We start from the raw sequence: 19,356 nt of genomic DNA, 5'->3' as shown, positions 1-19,356 counted from the left end.
TCTGTAGACCTGATGGATTTCTGTTTCCAATCCCAGGACGTTCTCAAGGGAGAATTATCGCTGTGACGAAGCCTGGTGTATGAAACATACAAATCCATCAGAGATGAGGAATATTTCATTCATCACATCTTGAGCTTCCAGGTGGGATTAATACAAACGCTTTTCTTCCCCGTTATGCAAATGATAAAAATAGCAAACTGGGGGCATAAATCTATTTGTTAAATGTAAAATGACCCATTAAACATTTTGAAAACAGTAAAATAAAATTTATATATAAATATATATATATGAATCACTTTGCTGTACGCCAGAAGCTAACACAACATTGTAAATCAACTATACGTCAATAAAGAAAAAATAAGTGAAATTAAATAAAGCTAGATTATACCACTCAATAAGGGAGAAAGCAGACTGAACTATAAATCCTTGATTCACCCCTGCTCTTATTGCGACATGAGACTCACAGCCATTGAATCGATGGAAATGCTTCAAGTTATATACTGGGGTCCACCTGCTAGAACCATGTTGCCACTTATATCCAGAAGAAAATGACAGAAAATCCTTTCTGCCTCCTTCCCAGAGTAAAAGAAAACAATCTATATGAAGTTGAGCCCCTCCCAAATGCGCCCCCGTAATGTCTCTGGGGGTTACTTCTTTCAGAGTCACCTGGCACACTGATGGACGTGACCCAGCCGGTAAGTTATAAGTGGTAGACAGACAGAGCTTGATGATTTCAGAGCAGATACTGGCCAGGAAACCATGGCATTGAGTGTGCTGAGTCCAGACAAATGATATTTACACACACATCCAAATTGGAAGAGAAATTGTATTTCTTTAGGTTTCAGACACTGTAATAGATATAAAGCAAAAATAAAAACGTGTTGCAAAGTTCTAAAAAAAAGAAATGATAAAAGGCGCAAACGTGTATTAATATATATTGCAAAATGGGAGATGCTTTTCCTTCCCTTTCCAACAGCCTTGGAGTCATGCATACAGACTATCGATGCTGGGGCAAGGGGGCTCCATCAGCTATCTGTGTTACTGCAGTAGCCACACTGCTACAGCCACAGCTGGAGACGTTTCTGCTTTGAAAGGTGCTTCCTCTCCCTCTCCTCTCCCTAACTCTTGGCTTTGCCCATCACTCTCAGTCAACAACACCAGCACACGTTAACACTCTTAGGAGGACTTAGGCACCTCTTCTGGCATCTGTAATTTTTAGAAGTGCTTTGATTCTTTCTTTTTCCCCCACTGTAAAGGACCCTTATACGAGCCAGCAAACTGCAAATAAAAAAACATTTTTGAAGAAAGAACTCTTTTAAACCCCATCTTTATTTCAGAACCAGTCTACGTGTCACGTTTTCTCTACTTCAGTGGCCTCAGCTGCTACATGTCCTCAGCTAAATACACACGGCTTCTAGGTGGCCACATTCTCTATTGATGATGGAATTGAGAGGATGCTCTCGCGGGGTCCAGGTGAAAGCAACTTGAGTAAGGGTATTATCACCCTAAAACACTGTTGCTTTTAAAGTGATGTAGCTAAAAACAGAATGAGCTGTTAGAAATACAAAGGGACAGCACAATTTGGAAGTGAAAACTGCTCCAGTTTGGTGCCAGGGCCGTGGCGGACGCTGGGTAAGATCATTTGGCTCTAAGACCGCTATCCCTGGTGGCATCTGTGTATCCACAGATATAACTGGTCCACGCACTGATAAAAGTGCAATTCCCCCTCCTCAAAGGAGCTACTAAATCACATTTCAAGTTCTAATTAGCTTACCAAATGCAGCACCTCATACAAACAACAGGAGGAGGAAAACAACAGCTAAAAGCATCGTGCTGATCCATAAATGCCCTCGAAAGAGATGAGAAATTATGATGTGCCACTGCACTGCTTCTGAGTTTTCATTTTCTGAACTCCCTGTTTTTAGCACATTATTTCCATTATTAGCGACAGGATGCAACTGTAATTGGGATACAATATGTAGTGTCGTTATGGATGTACTCAGTAATTACAATGCTGTGTTTGCACCCCTTGCGAAATGTTAAAATTATTTCTGACCCTGAGAACACCAGGAGGAAATGATATTGGCATGACTTCTCTGGGGACATTCACCCTCAACAAAGAGATGGCTTTGAGGGCATTAGGAGCAACTAAGTCCTTGAGGCAATGGGACAACCAAACTGGGACAGGTGTAGGTAGGTATAACACTGAGAGTAGCTGTAGGTGGAACACACACACAATCAGGTATCTTGAAAAGCAGGGGGAACGCTGGTGCCAAGTCATGGAAATGAATACATTTACTCCTGCTAAAGGTCAAAAGACTTAACATTCACCTCTTTGAATTTCATTTTCCTATTCTCTGCTAGGGAGCAATATGGAAGAAATGATAAAAGGCACAAACGTGTATTAATATATATTGATATCACCAAGGTGCTGGTGATGTAACAGAAAAAGTGGAAGTAACCTGGGACCACCATCGGCGGTTGGTTACATCCATCTGATAGAATACCCCGGTCAAACTTTTGGAAAAGACAGTATTATGACATGAAAAAATGCTCAGTAAGATGACGCAGAAAATTCAGGAATACCTAACAATACAATCCGAATTCTGTGCTGCAAAACTGATAAAACAAAAAAACTAAAAGAAAAAATAACTAAAAGAATAAACCAAAATGCATCCGCGGTTATGTTAGTGTTATGATTTAAGGGATTATTAACATTCTTCACTTTACACTTAGTATTTTTCCCAACTTTCTATAGGAAGGATGTACAACTCTTAACAGTGGGAAAAATGAGTCTTTTCAAATACCGCACATCTCCCATTTGGGAACCCTTTAGACACACCAAGTATTGATAAAGCAAACCCGAATGACAACTGAAATTACATTGTTGGCTTGAACATCTGCCACCTTCTTTAGAGATGAGCTCTGAGGGTCCCTCTGCTGCTGTGGTGCTTTAGTGAACATCCCAGCTCTGTATCAGGCACTCACCTGAGAAGGCGTCGTCACACTGATTTCCGGAACAAAGTTGTCCTCGAAGAAACTGATGATGTTCTCCTGCTGTAGCTCCTTTGTTGGGGTGACTTTAGGGAGAGGTGGGACAGGAGGCCCTTTCCTTGTCTAAGAAGCATCACACAAACCAACAGGGGTTAATTCAGGCAAAGATGGCACGGGAGACACGCAGAAATGTCACGTAAACAGAGCTAGGGGAACAGACTGATTGCTGATTGAAATGTAGGTCTGCTTAGAGAAATAAGCCCACCTGATTCGGGCAAAGAACGCCTTCTTGGGTGGCCCTCAGAGCTCTGACAACCAGTGGCCCAATGAGAAAAAGTCAGGCTATGAGGCTCCATCCATCTCAACCCAAGTGCTATACACGGGGCTGCGGTGCCACGTGTACCTGTGCCCCTCAAGTTAAACTAAGGCAGTACCTTCTCTGAAGTCAACTGAAAATGATTTCTCACTTCAACAGTGCATTAGCATTCTAGAACTAACATCCAGCAAGCTTTTCACTGGAGTTAGTGAGACCACCATAAGCAGCCTACATCTCGCTCGGCACTCCAGTATTTTGGAAAATAAGCGTTTTAGAGATCTATCCATGATTCGTATCTTCGTACAACGTTCCTTAGTTTCAACCATACACAAGAAAGCTTGAACTGGATTGGAGACTTCGAGTTTCCCCATAGGAATTTCATTTTTGCCAAAAGCAGGGAAGATAAGGGTGGCCACTTTTCCCTGTATTTATCTTTGCTTGGCCCTTTCTGCTTCTTTCAAACACTTGTTCCATCATTTTTGTTGAGCGCACGCGCAATATACCGCGGGTGACGCAAAAAACGTGAAATGACATACACGTCGTGGCCTTTCTTGCTCCAGATGTTACCTAAAGCACTAACAGGAGGGAGGCTTCCTGGAAAAGGTAGGATTCAACACAATCTTAAAGGACAGGACTCTGAGAAAAGGAGAGCATGCGAGCCTGAGGAAGCTGAGATTGTGGAAAGACGTGTCAACACACTCAAGCAGAGGGTATGTGAGGAAACATAAAAATCCAAGTAAGGGAAGGAAGCTGATTCCTTGGTGATGGTCACAATGCCCAAGGCTCCCACCTCAAAACCTGCCTGACTGGAAACTCTTTTCAATGTCCCCGCCCCATAGAATTACCTCAGGTGTGGTCAACTGAGCACCAGTTTTCCCAGTCCCCCTAATATTATACACGTGATCTCTTCCTACCTGCGAGGGTGACCGAGGCCGGGCTGGTGCAGGAGACGCAGGTGCCAGCGTGTGATTTGGACTAGCTGTCGGGCTCGGGATGGGTGAAGGCTCCTCGGGCGGCGATGGCGTCTTTGCAATACGGAGAGGACCCGAGTCGCTGGATGAACACAGAGAGTAAGCAGGGCTCCTTCTAAGGAACAGTACTTATTTCTCAGGGGCCCTCCTTCCCACAGAAAAACTGAGGCACTCCAGGTACTGCTGGTTATCTACTCCCTCTTCCTGTTAATTCTGCTTATTAGCGACGGTGATGCGGTAACTGGTACTATGTATTGTCCACTGTGCGCCAGATCCCGTTCATATATTATCTCTAATCATCACAAGACCCAGGCACGACTGTCCCCACTTTACAGGTAAGTAAAGTAGGGCACGGAGAGGATAAAGATCCCTAAAGTCACTGGGCAATTAGTGGATCTGAATTCTGGCCTTGGTAATGCGAACCCCTCTTCTTTCCACTGGGCCAGACAGACTCTGCAAGGATCTTCCAAACATAAGCTGAATTAATTGAACTAATTTTACTTTTGATTTTTAAGAGAATCTTGCTATGGCATAATCTATAGCAAAACCTACCCCCCAAATGATTCATGGGGTATTAAAAAAAGGATAGCGCTCATTAAGATTTTGTAGGAGTGCTTTCTGATGACATTTAGAAATTAATTCATTATTTCTCCTTCTACACCTTATGGCACAGTGACTCAGCTCAGACAGCCTGAAACTGCAAACATATTATGTGATAGATGAGAGTCTGTACTGTTTCCTGAGAGCCCACTACATTCCTGGCACCAGGCCAGATGCCTGTCGTCAGCCCAAATGCAACAGCTAAGACACGACTCGGGATACATCCTACTCTCTAAGAATTTCTAAACGCTACAGATTGAGGGAACAAGGTCTGCACCCCCAAATAAATGAGCACGTACACAGCAGCAGGGTCTACGTATTCAAGGGGCTGAGGGAATGGGTCCCGTGGACAAGACGTGGACGCATGCATGATTGGGGCCGTGCCAGCAATCATGGCCTCTGCTGGGAAGCACAGCCCCCAAAGCTATGCCAAATGGAGACCCCGCTGAGCTCACTCACCACCTTGTTCTGCGGAGGAACATGGAAAAAAATGAAGAACGTTTGTCAAGTGGTCGTGGCCCCGCTTTTTCTTCATTGTATCTGATTCAGCAACATTGCAACTTCCAGATGCCTTTGTCCCTTTCCTCTCTGTGTAAGGGAACAACCTTTTCCCATGCACTGCATCTCTAAATCACCCAAATGTCACTGTGATACTCTTATTACAATTCTTTCTTGGTTTCTAACCTCATATTGAAATAATTGTATTGGAAACAGCAGCTCTATCCCTTTCCTGTATTCTTTTAGGCAACATTCTTTCTCTTAGACAAAGAAAATATACTTAATGCTCACTTAGAATAGCAGCCAGAGTAGGGACTACAAGTACAGCTAAACCAAGGGGCATCAACTAAGAAAATTACCTATTTCCGGGGAGTTCCAAACACTGATATACGGAGGTGGATATATGGAAGTGGCGGTGCCTGTGTTAAGAGTATGTGTGCTTTTATAAATGCGTGTGTATCATATGTACATTGACTGATGTTAAGATCGTAAGTACAGAATGTCAGGACTGCATATTACCTTAGAAGCTGTTTAGTTCAATAGCACATTTTTATTTCTGTTGATTAAAAAAGAGCTCTTAAACCAGAGAGGTTATTGAACCTACTCAAGGAAGGCACAGCAAATTAACTGCAGAGTCAGAAACTTGAAAGCCGAGTCTTCTGACTTCCAACCCAAGCCTCACTAGCCTACACTACTTGAGTACATAATGTCTGAGAAGGATGGATAAAAGGGATTCCCAAATCACAGGAGAAGGCTGCTGTGAATCCAAACCCTGGCAGTGTAGACCATTTACTTACGGATCACTGAGGCTTTGGTATAACTGACTGGCGTACTCAAAATAAAACCAAACCAACGTTCAACAAAACAACGCAGTGCTTGCAAGGTCAAGTTTGGAGGTAAGAAGAGGTCTCACCTACTTCCTTTCTCCTTTCCCAAAATGGATTCATTAAAGGTATAAGCACCAATAATAAGTATCAGGACTAACTGTTGTGAGTTTGGGGAATTCCCTTCTTCTCCAACTAAAGTAACAAGTGCACAACTAGAAATTATATGTAAGGGACGTCCCTGGTGGCGCAGTGGTTAAGAATCCGCCTGTCAATGCAGGGGACACGGGTTCAAGCCCTGCTCCGGGAAGATCCCACATGCTGCGGAGCAACTAAGCCCGTGCGCCACAACTACTGACCCTGAGCTCTAGAGCCCGGGAGCCACAACTACTGAGCCCACGTGCCACAACTACTGAAGCCCGCGCGCCTAGAGCCCGTGCTCCACAACAAGAGAAGCCACCGCAATGAGAAGCCCGCACACTGCAACGAAGAGTAGCTCCCCGCTCGCCGCAACTAGAGAAAAGCCGGTGCACAGCAACGAAGACCCAACACAGCCAAAAATAAATAAATAAAAATAAATAAATTTATTTAAAAAAAAGAAATTATATGTAAAAAGCTGGCACCACTGCTGGAAAGCAGAGAGAGGTAGATATCAACTCTATTGTGACAATGACAAAAGTCCATAGAGATACATCTGAAGGCTAAAAGTCAACATAAAAGCACAGAACTAAGGCTGGCATCAGCCTCCAGATGGAAGGGCTCCTTGGTTTTAGATCGTTGGAGGATGAGTAAAAGACCATAGGCTGATACAGACTGCAGAATTTGCAACAATCCTTGCTTTCAAGGTGTACACACATGAACTTGGCTCTGATGAACATGGCCTACCTGGGAGCTCCTTGAATGGTGAAGGCCTTGTCAGCGTGCTGGTCACCCAATTTCGTCATCACTTCATATAGTTTGTGGCAAAGCTAAGGGGACAGAGGCCACTGCTGTAAGTCATTCTGCTGCAAATTCAGGCTACTGACCCCAGAAAGGAATTGTTTATTGAAAAACTAAGAATCTTATGATAGTACGAATGGTCCCAGGATAAGTTAACCTCTGAACAGGGTTCAACCTAAAATTCATGTCAAAACTGTCAGGCCACAAACACAAATAAACAAATACATATGCAAACCAGAGCAGGAAAACTTATTGTTTACATTGATTCCATTAGAGATAAAGTCATACAACCTCCCTGCTGAACTAAGAAAATATTAGTCGATGACAGAGCTGCTGACTATGTGAATATCTGGAAACCAATTTCTCCTGAGCCTAAAGACTTGGAAATCCAACTTTAAAAACTGACTGAAAGAAAAAAAAAGACTGTAAGACTGTAACAAGCAGGCAGGGATTCATGAAAGCACAAACTAAAATCTTTACCAGCTATACAGAACCATGTGGTCACTACAAAAAAAATGTAGAAATATTATTGAGGGTCATGACACACTATTAAAAGAAACACGAAAGAGAGTGAATTCTTTGCATAATGCTGTGCCATTTCATCTGCTTCCAGAACAAACATTCATTTACTTTACATTCCATAAGGAAAAACAATCTTCGTTACTCACCACCGCAATTTCCTTATGAAACTTGGCCTCTAGGCTAGAGACATTTTTGAAAGTATTGACATAAAATCCAACTCGTCTACCATGTAGAGATACAAAGAGGAAAGAAGAGATGGGAAAGACCGGTCAGCAAAACTGTATTTTCAATGGCAATGACATATATTAAAGACAGATTTTCTTTACGAAATTTTGAATAACGTTGGATTAAATAAAAATGCCTAACCCAGAGTAGGCCCAACCTTTCCTGATTTGTTAATGAAAAAAAATAGCTTCTTTTGGTATACAGCACAACCTTTCCTAGAGTGTCGGTAATAACCCCAACAAATGGTTCTCACACTTCAATGTGCACCAGGGTCACTTGGAGGTTTGTTTCTGATTCAGCAGGTCTGAGGTGGGGACTAAGAATTTGAATTTCTAACAAGCTCTAGGTAATACTGATGCTGCTGGCTCAGAGATAACACTTTTGGAACCACTGCCCTAAGCATTTGTAGTTTAGATTTGTATCTTGTAAAAGTTTTCAGATAGAGAAGTTTATTAATTTTTACAAAATATAAATGGTCTAGTTTTGGTATCATATATTTGGATTCTGAAATTTGTTTGATAGAGAGAAATGAAAAAACCTACAAATTAATTACAATTTTTCAGCGGAAGTGAGAGTGTACTTTCATTGAACAAATTAAAAACACAAGCTATTCATTCGCAATACCTCAAACACATTTGTGAAGTAAAGTCATGGTGGGGGGGCTTCTGTGAAATGAGCAAGGTCCCCTCAGTCTTCATGTTTAGGTCCCTAATAGTAAGCACACCAGTCAGCCCAGTGGATTCAGCCCAGTATCCCCAGTATAAGCTCCCTCTGCTCTAAATGAGGGCTCTTTGGACTCTATATTTAATTCAGTCCTTCTGACTCCATCTGAGTAAATCACTACTTTGATTTAATTCATGTTCTTTTTTCAGTGACATTCTCAAAAATCATCCCAGAATCCTGATTGGTTAATTAGATTCCAAATGCCAATCAAGAGCAAGAAAGGACCAGAAATACTAAATAGGTCTAATATATGGAGTAAACATATATTCAGGGAGTTTATAATAAGAATACTTACTGGGGAATAAGAATGTGCCCATACACAGTAGGCACCCCTTTTAGTTAAACAAAGAGTTGAAAGGGTAGAGAAAAGGGGGCTTCTAGCGGCTTAGCTGTGCCTTGTGGTGAGTCAAATTCCAAACAGGAGAGGTGGATGAATGTTGCATCATCATTAAAGCCAATAAAAGGGAGAGTCATCTAAGCACTTTCTTATATTCCCTCACTTAACCCTCATAACAACCCCCTAGGCAGTGATTCTCATTTTATATCCAAAAAAACTGAGGCACAAGAGTTTTACTGTCCCAGGCCATGCAGTTAACAAGTAGAGAACCAGTATTTGGTTGCAAAAGGAGGAAAACGCAATAGAAAAGCATGGCATGTTTGCCAAGAAATTCTGCTGAAGCGTGAATATTATTTCCATGCTTTCTCATGAATTACATGGCTTGGAATTTTAATAAAATAAAAGCTGGAAGTTCAAATTAGAGGTTCGGAAATGAAACAGTAGTTGAGTGCTACAATCCATTCTACCAATAAGACTTACTTCTCCTATGGCTTAACCTGTACCTTGGATTCCTACCATGTTTCACTTAATCTTTTTTTTTCTTTATAAGATTAGTTTATTTGGGTTTTCTTCATCCTTTTTTCCAGCTTCATTAAGGTCTAATCGACAAATAAAATTGTACCATATTTAAAGCGACATGATGGTGACTTGATATATACACTGTGAAAGGATTCCCCCAACTAGTTAATGAACACACCCAGCACCTCACATATTTATCTTTTACTTGTAGAACATTTTAAGTTCTATTAGCAAATTTCAATTATATAACACAGTGTTATCAACTACAGTCACCATATTTTACATTAGGTCCTCAGTCCTTATTCATTAGAGCTGAAAGTTTGTACCTTTTACCAACCTCTCCCTACTTCCCCCACCACCAGCACCTGGCAAGCACTTTTCTACACTGTTGCTATGAGTTTGCCTTTTTTTAAAAAAAGATACCACATATAAGCGATACCATGCAGTATAACCTCACACCTATCAGAATGGGTATCATCAGAATGACAAGAGAAAACAAATGTTGGCAAGGATGTGGAGAAAACGGAGCCCTTGTGCACTGTTGGTGGGAATGTAAATTGGTGCAGCTGCTATGGGAAACAGTATGGAGATTCCTCAAAAAATTAAAAATAGAACTATCATACGATCCAGCAATTCCACTTCTGGATATATATACATGAGGGAATGGAGACAGAATCTCAAAGAGGTATCACACTTCCATGTTCATTGCAGTGTTATTCACAATAGCCAAGATATAGAAACAATCCGAGTGTCCATCAACTGATGAGTGGTTAAAGAAGATGTGATATATAGACACAATGAAACATTATTCAGCCATGAGAAGGAAGGAAATCCTGCCATTTGTGACAAGACGTATAGACCTTCAGGGTATTATGCTAAGTGAAATAAGCCAGACAGAGAAAGACACATGAATGTTTCGCTCAATCTTAATATTCTTTATCTACAGTGATCATGTGGTCCTGAATTCACCTTTTTCTTTTCATTGATTTAAAGTACGGTTGACCCTTGAACAACACAGGTTTGAACTGTGCAGATCCACTTACACATGGATGTTTTTCAATAAAGATAGTACCTGTATTTTCATTTGACAGATCTTTAAATGAACTAACTGTAGGGAAAAGCTTGTGTTCAATAAGAGATCATAATATGTGGAGTCAAAAGAACTAGGGTTTGAGTTCTGATTCTAGCTGAACTGTTTCAGTTTCCTGCCCTTGGACGAGTCATTTATCAGTTCTTTTGTTTTTGAGGCAGAGCTAGCAGTACTCGGATTTTAGACCGTATGGGGGTCAGCAACCCTGCGTTGTTCAAGAGTCAACTGTAATATACATAATCATGTATATGTCTGTATACACACACACACATTAATAAAGAAAATCCTGGCACAGTGTGTTTGGGAAATAGTTAGTACGCAGAGGGTCAGATCAGAAGCCTGGGAGGTGACAGCCTGGGGAGACAGAGGACCTTCCAGACCAGGAAGCACGCATTTATTTGCAGGCAACAGTTACTTACAACCCATGGCCCTGTTGCACCTGGGGGAAGGAGAGGACTTGGACCTGTATTTGAGGAAGCTAACTAAGGCAGAGGCTGGATGGGAGAGGAGAGACTGCACGTGTCCTGACAACATCATGCAGAGGGACCCAGCTCTTGCATGGTTTGCAAAGGAGTCTTCCTGGGGCACTTGAACTGGCAGCCTAGGACCCCAATCATGCAGACAGTAGTTCCTCATTCAATTACTAGACAAAGAGACTATCTAACTCTGGCTGCACACCTGGTGGTAGGCTGAGGTGGCACCAGACACTAACAGTCCAGTTGGAGGGGCACGTGAGGGCTGACTGATGAACATATGCTCCATTCATACTGGTGAGAGAAAGAAGCAGATTTCAGAACAGAGTGCGAGTGTTAAAGGTACCACAAAAGGCCATACGTGGTTAAATAGCAAAAATTAGCAGATACGCCAGAAACAGCTGAAGGAACCAAGAGGAGAGGAGAGTGATGAGCCCTGTGCCAGCTGCAAACATCTGCTTGAGACGACAAAGAGGCTGCCCTGAAGAAGGGTCAGATTTAAATAGAGATGGGGGAGTGGGATGAAGTTGAAGTTGATGGTGGGTATCGTTTTCTTTGCATCGATTTTTCACTATAATAAACAAAACCCTAATGAAGACCTATGACTTGAACTCTGGGTCCAGCTTTACTAGTTCCTTTGAATAAGCTTCTTGACTGTAAATGCTGGGTGAAAGGCACAGAAAACAGAAGCTTCGATGGGCACTGCTGACCTGCTCCCCTTCTGTTCCCCCAACTTTGAATGTGACTTCACACAAAACCTTTGTAAATATGATGAGAAAGAGTTAGCATCTCACCAACTATTTAATTATGTATGTTCCTTTAATGAAAGGTGAGTTAACATTTTTTTGTTCATTTATTTATCGCCCATTTGAATTTCTCCTTTTGTGAGTCATCTATTCCTAGTTTGCTTATTTCTTGGTGTTGTTTTATTGTTATTTATTTATAAGGGATTTTCTATTAAACATATTGAACTTTGAATACATTGAGCAAAAACAAGAATCCCCTTTCTTCTATCTTTAAATTCTGTTTCCTGATACACAGCATATCTTTTTTATAGCAATGATTATTTAGAGAAATAACTGGCACTAGAGAGAAATACCTTATTTAGAATGACTAAACAAACATCCACAATTTTCTAATACGTTTATTGTTTCCTTTTAGAACTCAGAAATTAAATCAACTAGATGTATTCAATTGAGAAAAAAGTTCAATATTTTTAATGCAACTTATCATATAGTGATTCTCTCCAATTTATGAAATCAGAGATTCTTTCAAAGTAGGGACTGCCTTGGTCTAGTTCGTGAGTATAGGCCCAGCACCTAATATAGCAGAACAGGACAGAACAGGCATGCAGTAAATAGTCCATGAATAGGGCTTCCCTAGTGGCGCAGCGGTTGAGAGTCTGCCTGCCGATGCAGGGGACACGGGTTCGTGCCCCGGTCTGGGAAGATCCCACATGCCGCGGAGCGGCTGGGCCCCGTAAGCCATGGTCACTGAGCCTGCGCGTCCGGAGCCTGTGCTCCGCAACGGGAGAGACCACAGCAGTGAGAGGCCCGGGAACACACACACACACACAAAAGTCCATGAATAAATGAATGAATGAATAAGCAAATGAACAAACCAATGAATGAACAAATTTGGCACTCATTCCACTGGAAGGGCACATTCTGACTATAACCTTGGCTTCTAAAAAACTAGCATCACCAGCAGTAAGATATACACCCACAAAGAGTACCAGGCTCTGAATTCTGATATCATCTGCTTGGGAGGTTTCATTTCACAAGTTCTTCATAAACAAGAGACTCTGAGACATTACCATTTCCCCAAAGGACTTGTCTGAGGCCTTCTCAGGTCCCTCCTGGTCAGCTGTCAAGGCCAACTTAATTTCTTTATTAAGATGTTTCTTTGTTCTCGGAAATGGTGGAAAGGATTAGAAGCTCAGCTTACCGCAGTCCCAGCTTGCCAGCCAGGACGCTCGCACCTCAGCACTGCCCTGAGGGAAGCCTGTCCCCCCGGGAGCTGGTCACTGTTTCCCGCAGAGCCCCCTACAAGGGAAGAATAATACTCTGCCTATAAGTCTGTTTCTGTGTCATAGATAGGTTCATTTGTGCCATATTTTAGATTCCACATATAAGTGATATCATATGGGATTTGTCTTTCTCTTTCTGACTTAACCTCACTTATGATCATGTCGAGTTGCATCCATGTTGCCACAAACGGCATTATTTTGTTCTTTTTTATGGCTGAGTAGTATTCCATTGTATATACGTACCATATCTTCTTTATTCATTCATCTGTCAATGGACATTTAGGTCGCTTCCATGTTTTGGCTATTGTGAATAGTGCTGTTATGAATAGAGGGGTGCATATATCTTTTCCAATTAGAGTTTTCATCTTTTTCAGATATATGCCCAGGAGTAGGATTGCTGGATCATATGGTAATTCTATTTTTAGTTTTCTGAGGAACCTCCATACTGTTTTCCATAGTGGCCACACCAATTTACAGTCTCACCAACAGTGTACGAGGGTTCCCTTTCCTCCATATCCTCGCCAAGATTTAGGATTTGACTTAAAGCAGTGTTGCAATGACAAGCACAATTCTGTTTATTCAGGGTGGTAGCATGGGGGTGCTGATGGGAATTGAGAGATATAAGGCCCCAATTCACCCAACAGCTTCTTGTTCAACCACTGAGTGGGGAAAACTGCACTTAATGGCATGAGAAATGCAGAATACCTATAAATGAGAAGAATGGTTAACATCTAAAATAGGAATGAAGTTCGGGTTAACAGGTAAGGGCTGAAAGTAGAGGCTTCGTATCAAAGACCGAAGACTAGATGAGCTATTGGAATAAAGGAAGTTCTTCCAAAAGCTAAAAGAGTATCCTTGTAAATTTCAAGGTTAAGGACAGTTCTCCTAATGCTTCTTAGCTGAGATTTGGGTCTCCACCTGAGAAATATACCAAGGTCTAAGACTGTGCCATCCAATGGAGCAGCTGCTAGCTACATCAGGTGATTTAAATTTAAAAGAGTTAAAGAGAAATCATTTTAATTTAAAATTCAGTTCCCCGGTCACATTAGCCATATTCCAAGTGCTCAACAGCTAGCCACGTGTGGCAAGTAGCTACCATATTGGAAATTACAGATTACTGAACACTTCTATTGCACAGTGCGGAAGCATCACACGGAATAAGACAAGATAACGAATATTCTCTGTTCGTGAACTTCTATAACCTGTACAGAAACATCTTTACCTTGACCATAATGATGGTAACTCTTCTTGTAAGTCAACGTTAAACTCTTCAAACACTTTCTGTGCTTTCTGAAATTCCTCTTCTGCCTAGAAGTGACACATAACATGTTTACACTAAAAAATATCACATAGACACAGCCATTTCTAGACACAACATCGCTTAATATAAAATAGGAATAGCTTTATGGCATCCCGGAAACATTTTGGGAAGGAGAGAATCTGGTAAAAATCCACAAGATTTTTTTCAATAAAAGTGAAATACTGGGGACTTCCCTGGTGGCGCAGTGGTAAAGAATCCACCTGCCAATGCAGAGGACACGGGTTTGATTCCTGGCCCGGGAAGATCCCACATGCTGCGGAGCAACTAAGCCCGTGCGCCACAACTACTGAGCCTGTGCTCTAGAGCCCACGAGCCACAACTACTGAGCCCACGTGCCACAGCCACTGAAGCCTGAGTGCCCAAGTCGTGCTCTGCAACAAGAGAAGCCACCACAATGAGAAGCTCACGCACTGCAACAAAGAGTAGCCCTGCTCGCCGCAACTAGAGAAAGCCCACGTGCAGCAACGAAGACCCAATGCAGCCAAAAATAAATAAATTAATTAATTAAAAAAAAAGTGAAATACTGAATCTTATTTCAAAAGAAAAACGTGATTGATTACAATGGTTGCTCTTGTATCTCTTCCAGAGTCATTCACTCTACAAAAATGCATTAACAGCCTGTCACATACTCTGCTCTGCTCGGGATGCTGGACACGGATGCTTCTCCAAGAAATTCCCTGTCTAGTGGGAAGTCTAAGTAATTACACTACAAGAAAGGGCTTATAAGCTGTTATGGAGCATGCTATTAAGGAAAATGGTGCAGGGAATCGAGAAGGTTCCATAGGGCAGGTGATGTTTTAACTTGATATCAAATCTTGAAGAATGAGCAAATGTTTGCTAACAAAGGGGATGGAGAATGGACTGCAATACATAAAAGGTGGAGCTGCTGGACTGGGGATGCTAGCTCACTAACCACGTGGACTTATCAGACTGCTCCACCTCTGTGCACCTCAAATCCGTAAAATGCACATAGCAATGCCCACCTCACAGGTGTTGTGAGTATTGAAGAAAGAGGATGTAAATGAAGTGTTGAACATGGTGCCTGGCACCTCAGGGGCCTCGCGTGAAGGGCAGCTCTTATCACAGCTGCTCAGCAGCTGGTATTGTAGGTCACAGAGGCTCCAGCTTAGGACATGTGTAGAGGGAGGAAAGGAGGGGAAAGAAGACTTAAAAGTTGACAAGGACGGAGAGGTGAGTCAGAACCAAGTTGCGAAGGTCGCATGGGCCATAGTAAGGAATCTAGAATTTTTTTTCTACAGGCAGTGGGAGCCGTTAAAAGACTTAAGCAGTGGAGAAACTCTATCTAGATATGTGCTGCAGAAAGGCCATCCAGGCAGCTGTGTGTGTGCAGATGGGGAAAGGCAAGACTGGATGCCAAGTGAGAAGTCAGCAGGTGTCTCCCATGAGCTGTCAGCCGATGACTGACATACATGGTAAAAGCTCTGGAAATGGGTTTTTCTAAAAGAAAAAGAACGTCATGCAATTGTAGTACACATCTGTACGCTCAAGCACAATCTATGTCTGAGAATTTCACACTCGATTTCCTAGTTGAATCTGCATTCTGGCAACAAGTATGGAGCACGACCACAGAAAGAATGTAAGGACGCGTTACTTTCTTTGATCAGGCAGTACTGTTGGGGGCGAACGTTTATGATGATGAAAATGTGAGTCAGTGTCACCCATGTGAACTCTACTGTGACCTGAAAACTCTTAATGTTACTTGAAAATTATGAACAGCAGCCCACAAGCACCGTGCTTCAGTTTCAATTCTGTCCTGATTCCAGTCTCCATGAGAAAGGGAAGATTTCATTTTCAAAAGCAAAGTTGCAATAGGTCACAGAACATGGAGAGTGGTGACAACAGTGGGATCGGCCCCTACCTTAGAGATGCGACTCTCGTCCTTCCTCTTGGAGCTCTGCAAAGCCTCCAGGTGGTGGCGGGCACTGTCGTAGTCCACCAGTTTCCTGCTGCGCTTTGCGATGCGGTTCTGCCAACAGGGAAACATATGCGCTAAGAAAGAGACGCGGTCCCAGACTCTCTTCTTGACTGCCGAAATGCCTTCCTTGTCCGCAGTAGCTGGGGACCTTGACCGGAGATCGAGGTGAACCAGAATTTCACTAGACAAATGACCCCTGGAAAACAGACTACAGCCTCCGCTCCTTTGTGTGAAAACCATCAGGTAAAGGCCTCCCTTCCGAAAATAATTAGGACAATCGTAAGGAGGTGAAGGCAGAATTTGCAAAGACCAGAGAAATTCCAGAACTGGTTGAGGGAAGCACCTAAACCTATACTCTCTGTTAGTCTCTATTCTAGATCTTTAAATGTTCCATTCTGAAGATAGTACAAGACTATATTAGGATTTGGTTTTATAATTCTCATAGCACCCACACTAACAGCAGTTCTATAAATCAGATTTACTTCCTAAGAAACCCTTCTGCCTAGAAGTGTTTGTCAATCCTTTTGTTCATTCAAGTCATCTGAGGAGATTTTAAAATATATTGATTTCTAGAGACTTTTGTTTCCAGTTAGGATATAGAGAGCTGCAAACAATGTTACGGTCACACTAGCAAGAAAAAAATCTGGATAATTTATAAAAGCATAAATTGTCTTGATTGTGTCACACACATGAAGTCATATGGCAATAAAGGAATCTCAATTCCAAAGAGGGATGAGTCTCTTCAAGGAGAGACGAGACATACCAACTCTTTCACCTTTGGCAGGTAAAAGCTGTGGCCACCATACAGGTGGACAAGAAGTAGTCAGCTAAAATTTTAACACATTGTTTAAGGTCTATTGTGGGCTAACGTGTCAGTTTGGGATAGCTGGGTGTCCAAGACACAAAGAGAAGTTGCACTTACGGGCAAGCTCTTTCCTTGGGCCTCCATTGGATGCTATGAGAAAGACTGGGGACAAGACACTTCCTTGCAGTGCAAGTGAGAATGAGATGATCTCTGATGGCTATGGGGGTAGAAAGACAAAGCCCTGCCCATTCCCTTGGACATTTTTCTCTTTACAAAGCAAAAGCCTTAAGCCACTTGAGGAGGAAACAACAGATCCTCTGGTCCACAGACACCAGGCAGAGATCCACTGATTCTGGGGGAAAGGTAGAAGCAAAATCAATCTGGCCCCAGTGATGGATAGGAATCCCTTGGGCCCCTAGATATAGTCAAAAATAATTGTAACACACAGAAGAGTGGGAGAAAAAAATCTCAGCCCATAGGGGAGGAACATAAAACCCTCTTGGGCCCAAGATCTGATTCCTATAACAAGAAGAGGTCTGATCCCACTTTGGCAGGGTCAGAAAACTCCTGTTCAAGCTCAACCACAGATACGAGGCCGACTTTGCCTAAGACAGGCCAGGAAAGTATAACATAAAACAGCCTTGCCTCAACTCCAAGCCCAGCACTGAATAACAAGAAACAGCTGCCTACCACTGGAGAAAGGCCAAGTGTATGGAGAGAGACTCCCTCTGAAACACTGGCACACAAGGACACCTGAAATCTGAGGGAGGCAGGAACACGGAGAAAAACTCTCTGGCATCCAAGGGCCCAACCAATGTGGGTCAAAGTAGAGGCAAAAACTAGACTTCAACCCAAGAGCCTGAAAATTTTATAGATGTTAGACTATATGTGCAAGGTATTAGCAGCCCAATTCTAGAGGAATTTGAAAGCAACAGTGCACCGAAAGTAACAATAGCAACAACAAAACACAAGTCCAGCTCAAGGTGCAAGCAGAGTAATTTGAACTGTCCCACTACTGGCTTGACAAAAAGGCACGCCCATTTCCAGGCATAAACAGTACTCCAGTCTTCACTATTCTATACACGATGTCTGGCATTCAATCAAAAATTCTGAAACACACACCTTAAAAAAAAGAAAAGTGGCCCATGAGAAAAGACAGAGCAAGCAACAGAACCAGACATGACCCAAATGTTGGAAGTACTAGTATTTTTTTGGGGGGGGCTGCACCCATGCAGCATGCGGGGTCTTAGCTCCCCAACCAGGGATTGAACCTGTGCCCCCTGCAGTGGAAGTACAGAGTCTTAACCACTGGACCGCCAGAAGTCCCCAGTCAGTAATTTTAAAATAACTATGACTAATATGTTAAAGTATCTAGCTGGAAAAGGTAGACAAAATACATAAACAGATAGGGAATGTCAACAGATACATGGAAATTCAGCTAAATGGAAATCAAATGGAAATGATAAAATTTATCAGAGAGGAGAAATTTCTTCATTAGACTTAAAACAGCTGAGGAAAGAAACAGTACAGTTCAAGATAAATGAAATGAAGAGAAAATTTTCTCATTAAAACACAAAGAGAGGGACTTCCCTGGTGGCACAGTGGTTAAGAATCCTCCTGCCAATGCAGGGGACACGTGTTCGAGCCCTGGTCCAGGAGGATCCCACATGCCGTGGAGCAACTAAGCCCATGCGCCACAACTACTGAGCCTGCGCTCTAGAGCCCGCGAGCCACAACTACTGATGCTGCGTGCCACTACTACTGAAGCCTGCACTCCTAGAGCCTGTGCTCCACAACAAGAGAAGTGACCGTAATGAGAAGCCCACGCACCACAACAAAGAGTAGCCCCGCTCGCCGCAAGTAGAGAAAGCCCACACCCAGAGATGAAGACCCAATGAAGCCAAAAATAAAAATTAATTAATTTTTAAAAATCACTAAAGAAACTGCCACGAAGTGAGCAAAAGTTTAAAAATAAACAGAATCAAGCATACAAGACCAATACAATATCAAACAGTCTAACATCGTGTAACTGGAGTCTCAAAGAGAGGAGAGGGAGAGGCAGAGAAATATTTGAAGTGATAATGGCTGGGAATTTTATAAAATAAGGAAGACATCAGAGTACACATCCAAGACCTTCATAGAATCCCAAGAGGGATAAATACCAGACAAGACACAGACAGCTACACCAAAACCAAACTGCTTCAAATCAAGAATAAAGAAAAAAAATAAGTACA

At 42.3% G+C, this 19,356-nt stretch overlaps 1 protein-coding gene across 4 annotated transcripts in view; it reads right to left on the bottom strand.

The window, feature by feature from the left end:
- Positions 1 to 19,356, bottom strand: part of AMPH (amphiphysin) — a 183,552-nt gene that overhangs the window by 52,201 nt on the left and 111,995 nt on the right. For 3 of the 4 annotated variants that reach the window (XM_079931516.1, XM_079931517.1, XM_079931515.1), the window contains exons 6-11: positions 16,261 to 16,368; positions 14,283 to 14,368; positions 7,811 to 7,886; positions 7,089 to 7,171; positions 4,225 to 4,363; positions 2,989 to 3,117 (exon numbers count right to left, since the gene is read on the bottom strand). In XM_079931516.1, the coding sequence (XP_079787642.1) occupies positions 2,989 to 3,117; positions 4,225 to 4,363; positions 7,089 to 7,171; positions 7,811 to 7,886; positions 14,283 to 14,368; positions 16,261 to 16,368 (621 nt within the window). The remainder of the gene's footprint in view (positions 1 to 2,988; positions 3,118 to 4,224; positions 4,364 to 7,088; positions 7,172 to 7,810; positions 7,887 to 14,282; positions 14,369 to 16,260; positions 16,369 to 19,356) is intronic. The other variant, XM_079931518.1, reaches the window with a different exon arrangement.

The sequence above is a fragment of the Stenella coeruleoalba genome (assembly GCF_951394435.1).
Source record: "Stenella coeruleoalba genome assembly, chromosome: 9".
Taxonomy (NCBI): domain Eukaryota; kingdom Metazoa; phylum Chordata; class Mammalia; order Artiodactyla; family Delphinidae; genus Stenella; species Stenella coeruleoalba.
The sequence above is the reverse complement of the archived record's forward strand: the minus strand, read 5'-3'. Positions and strand labels throughout refer to the sequence as shown.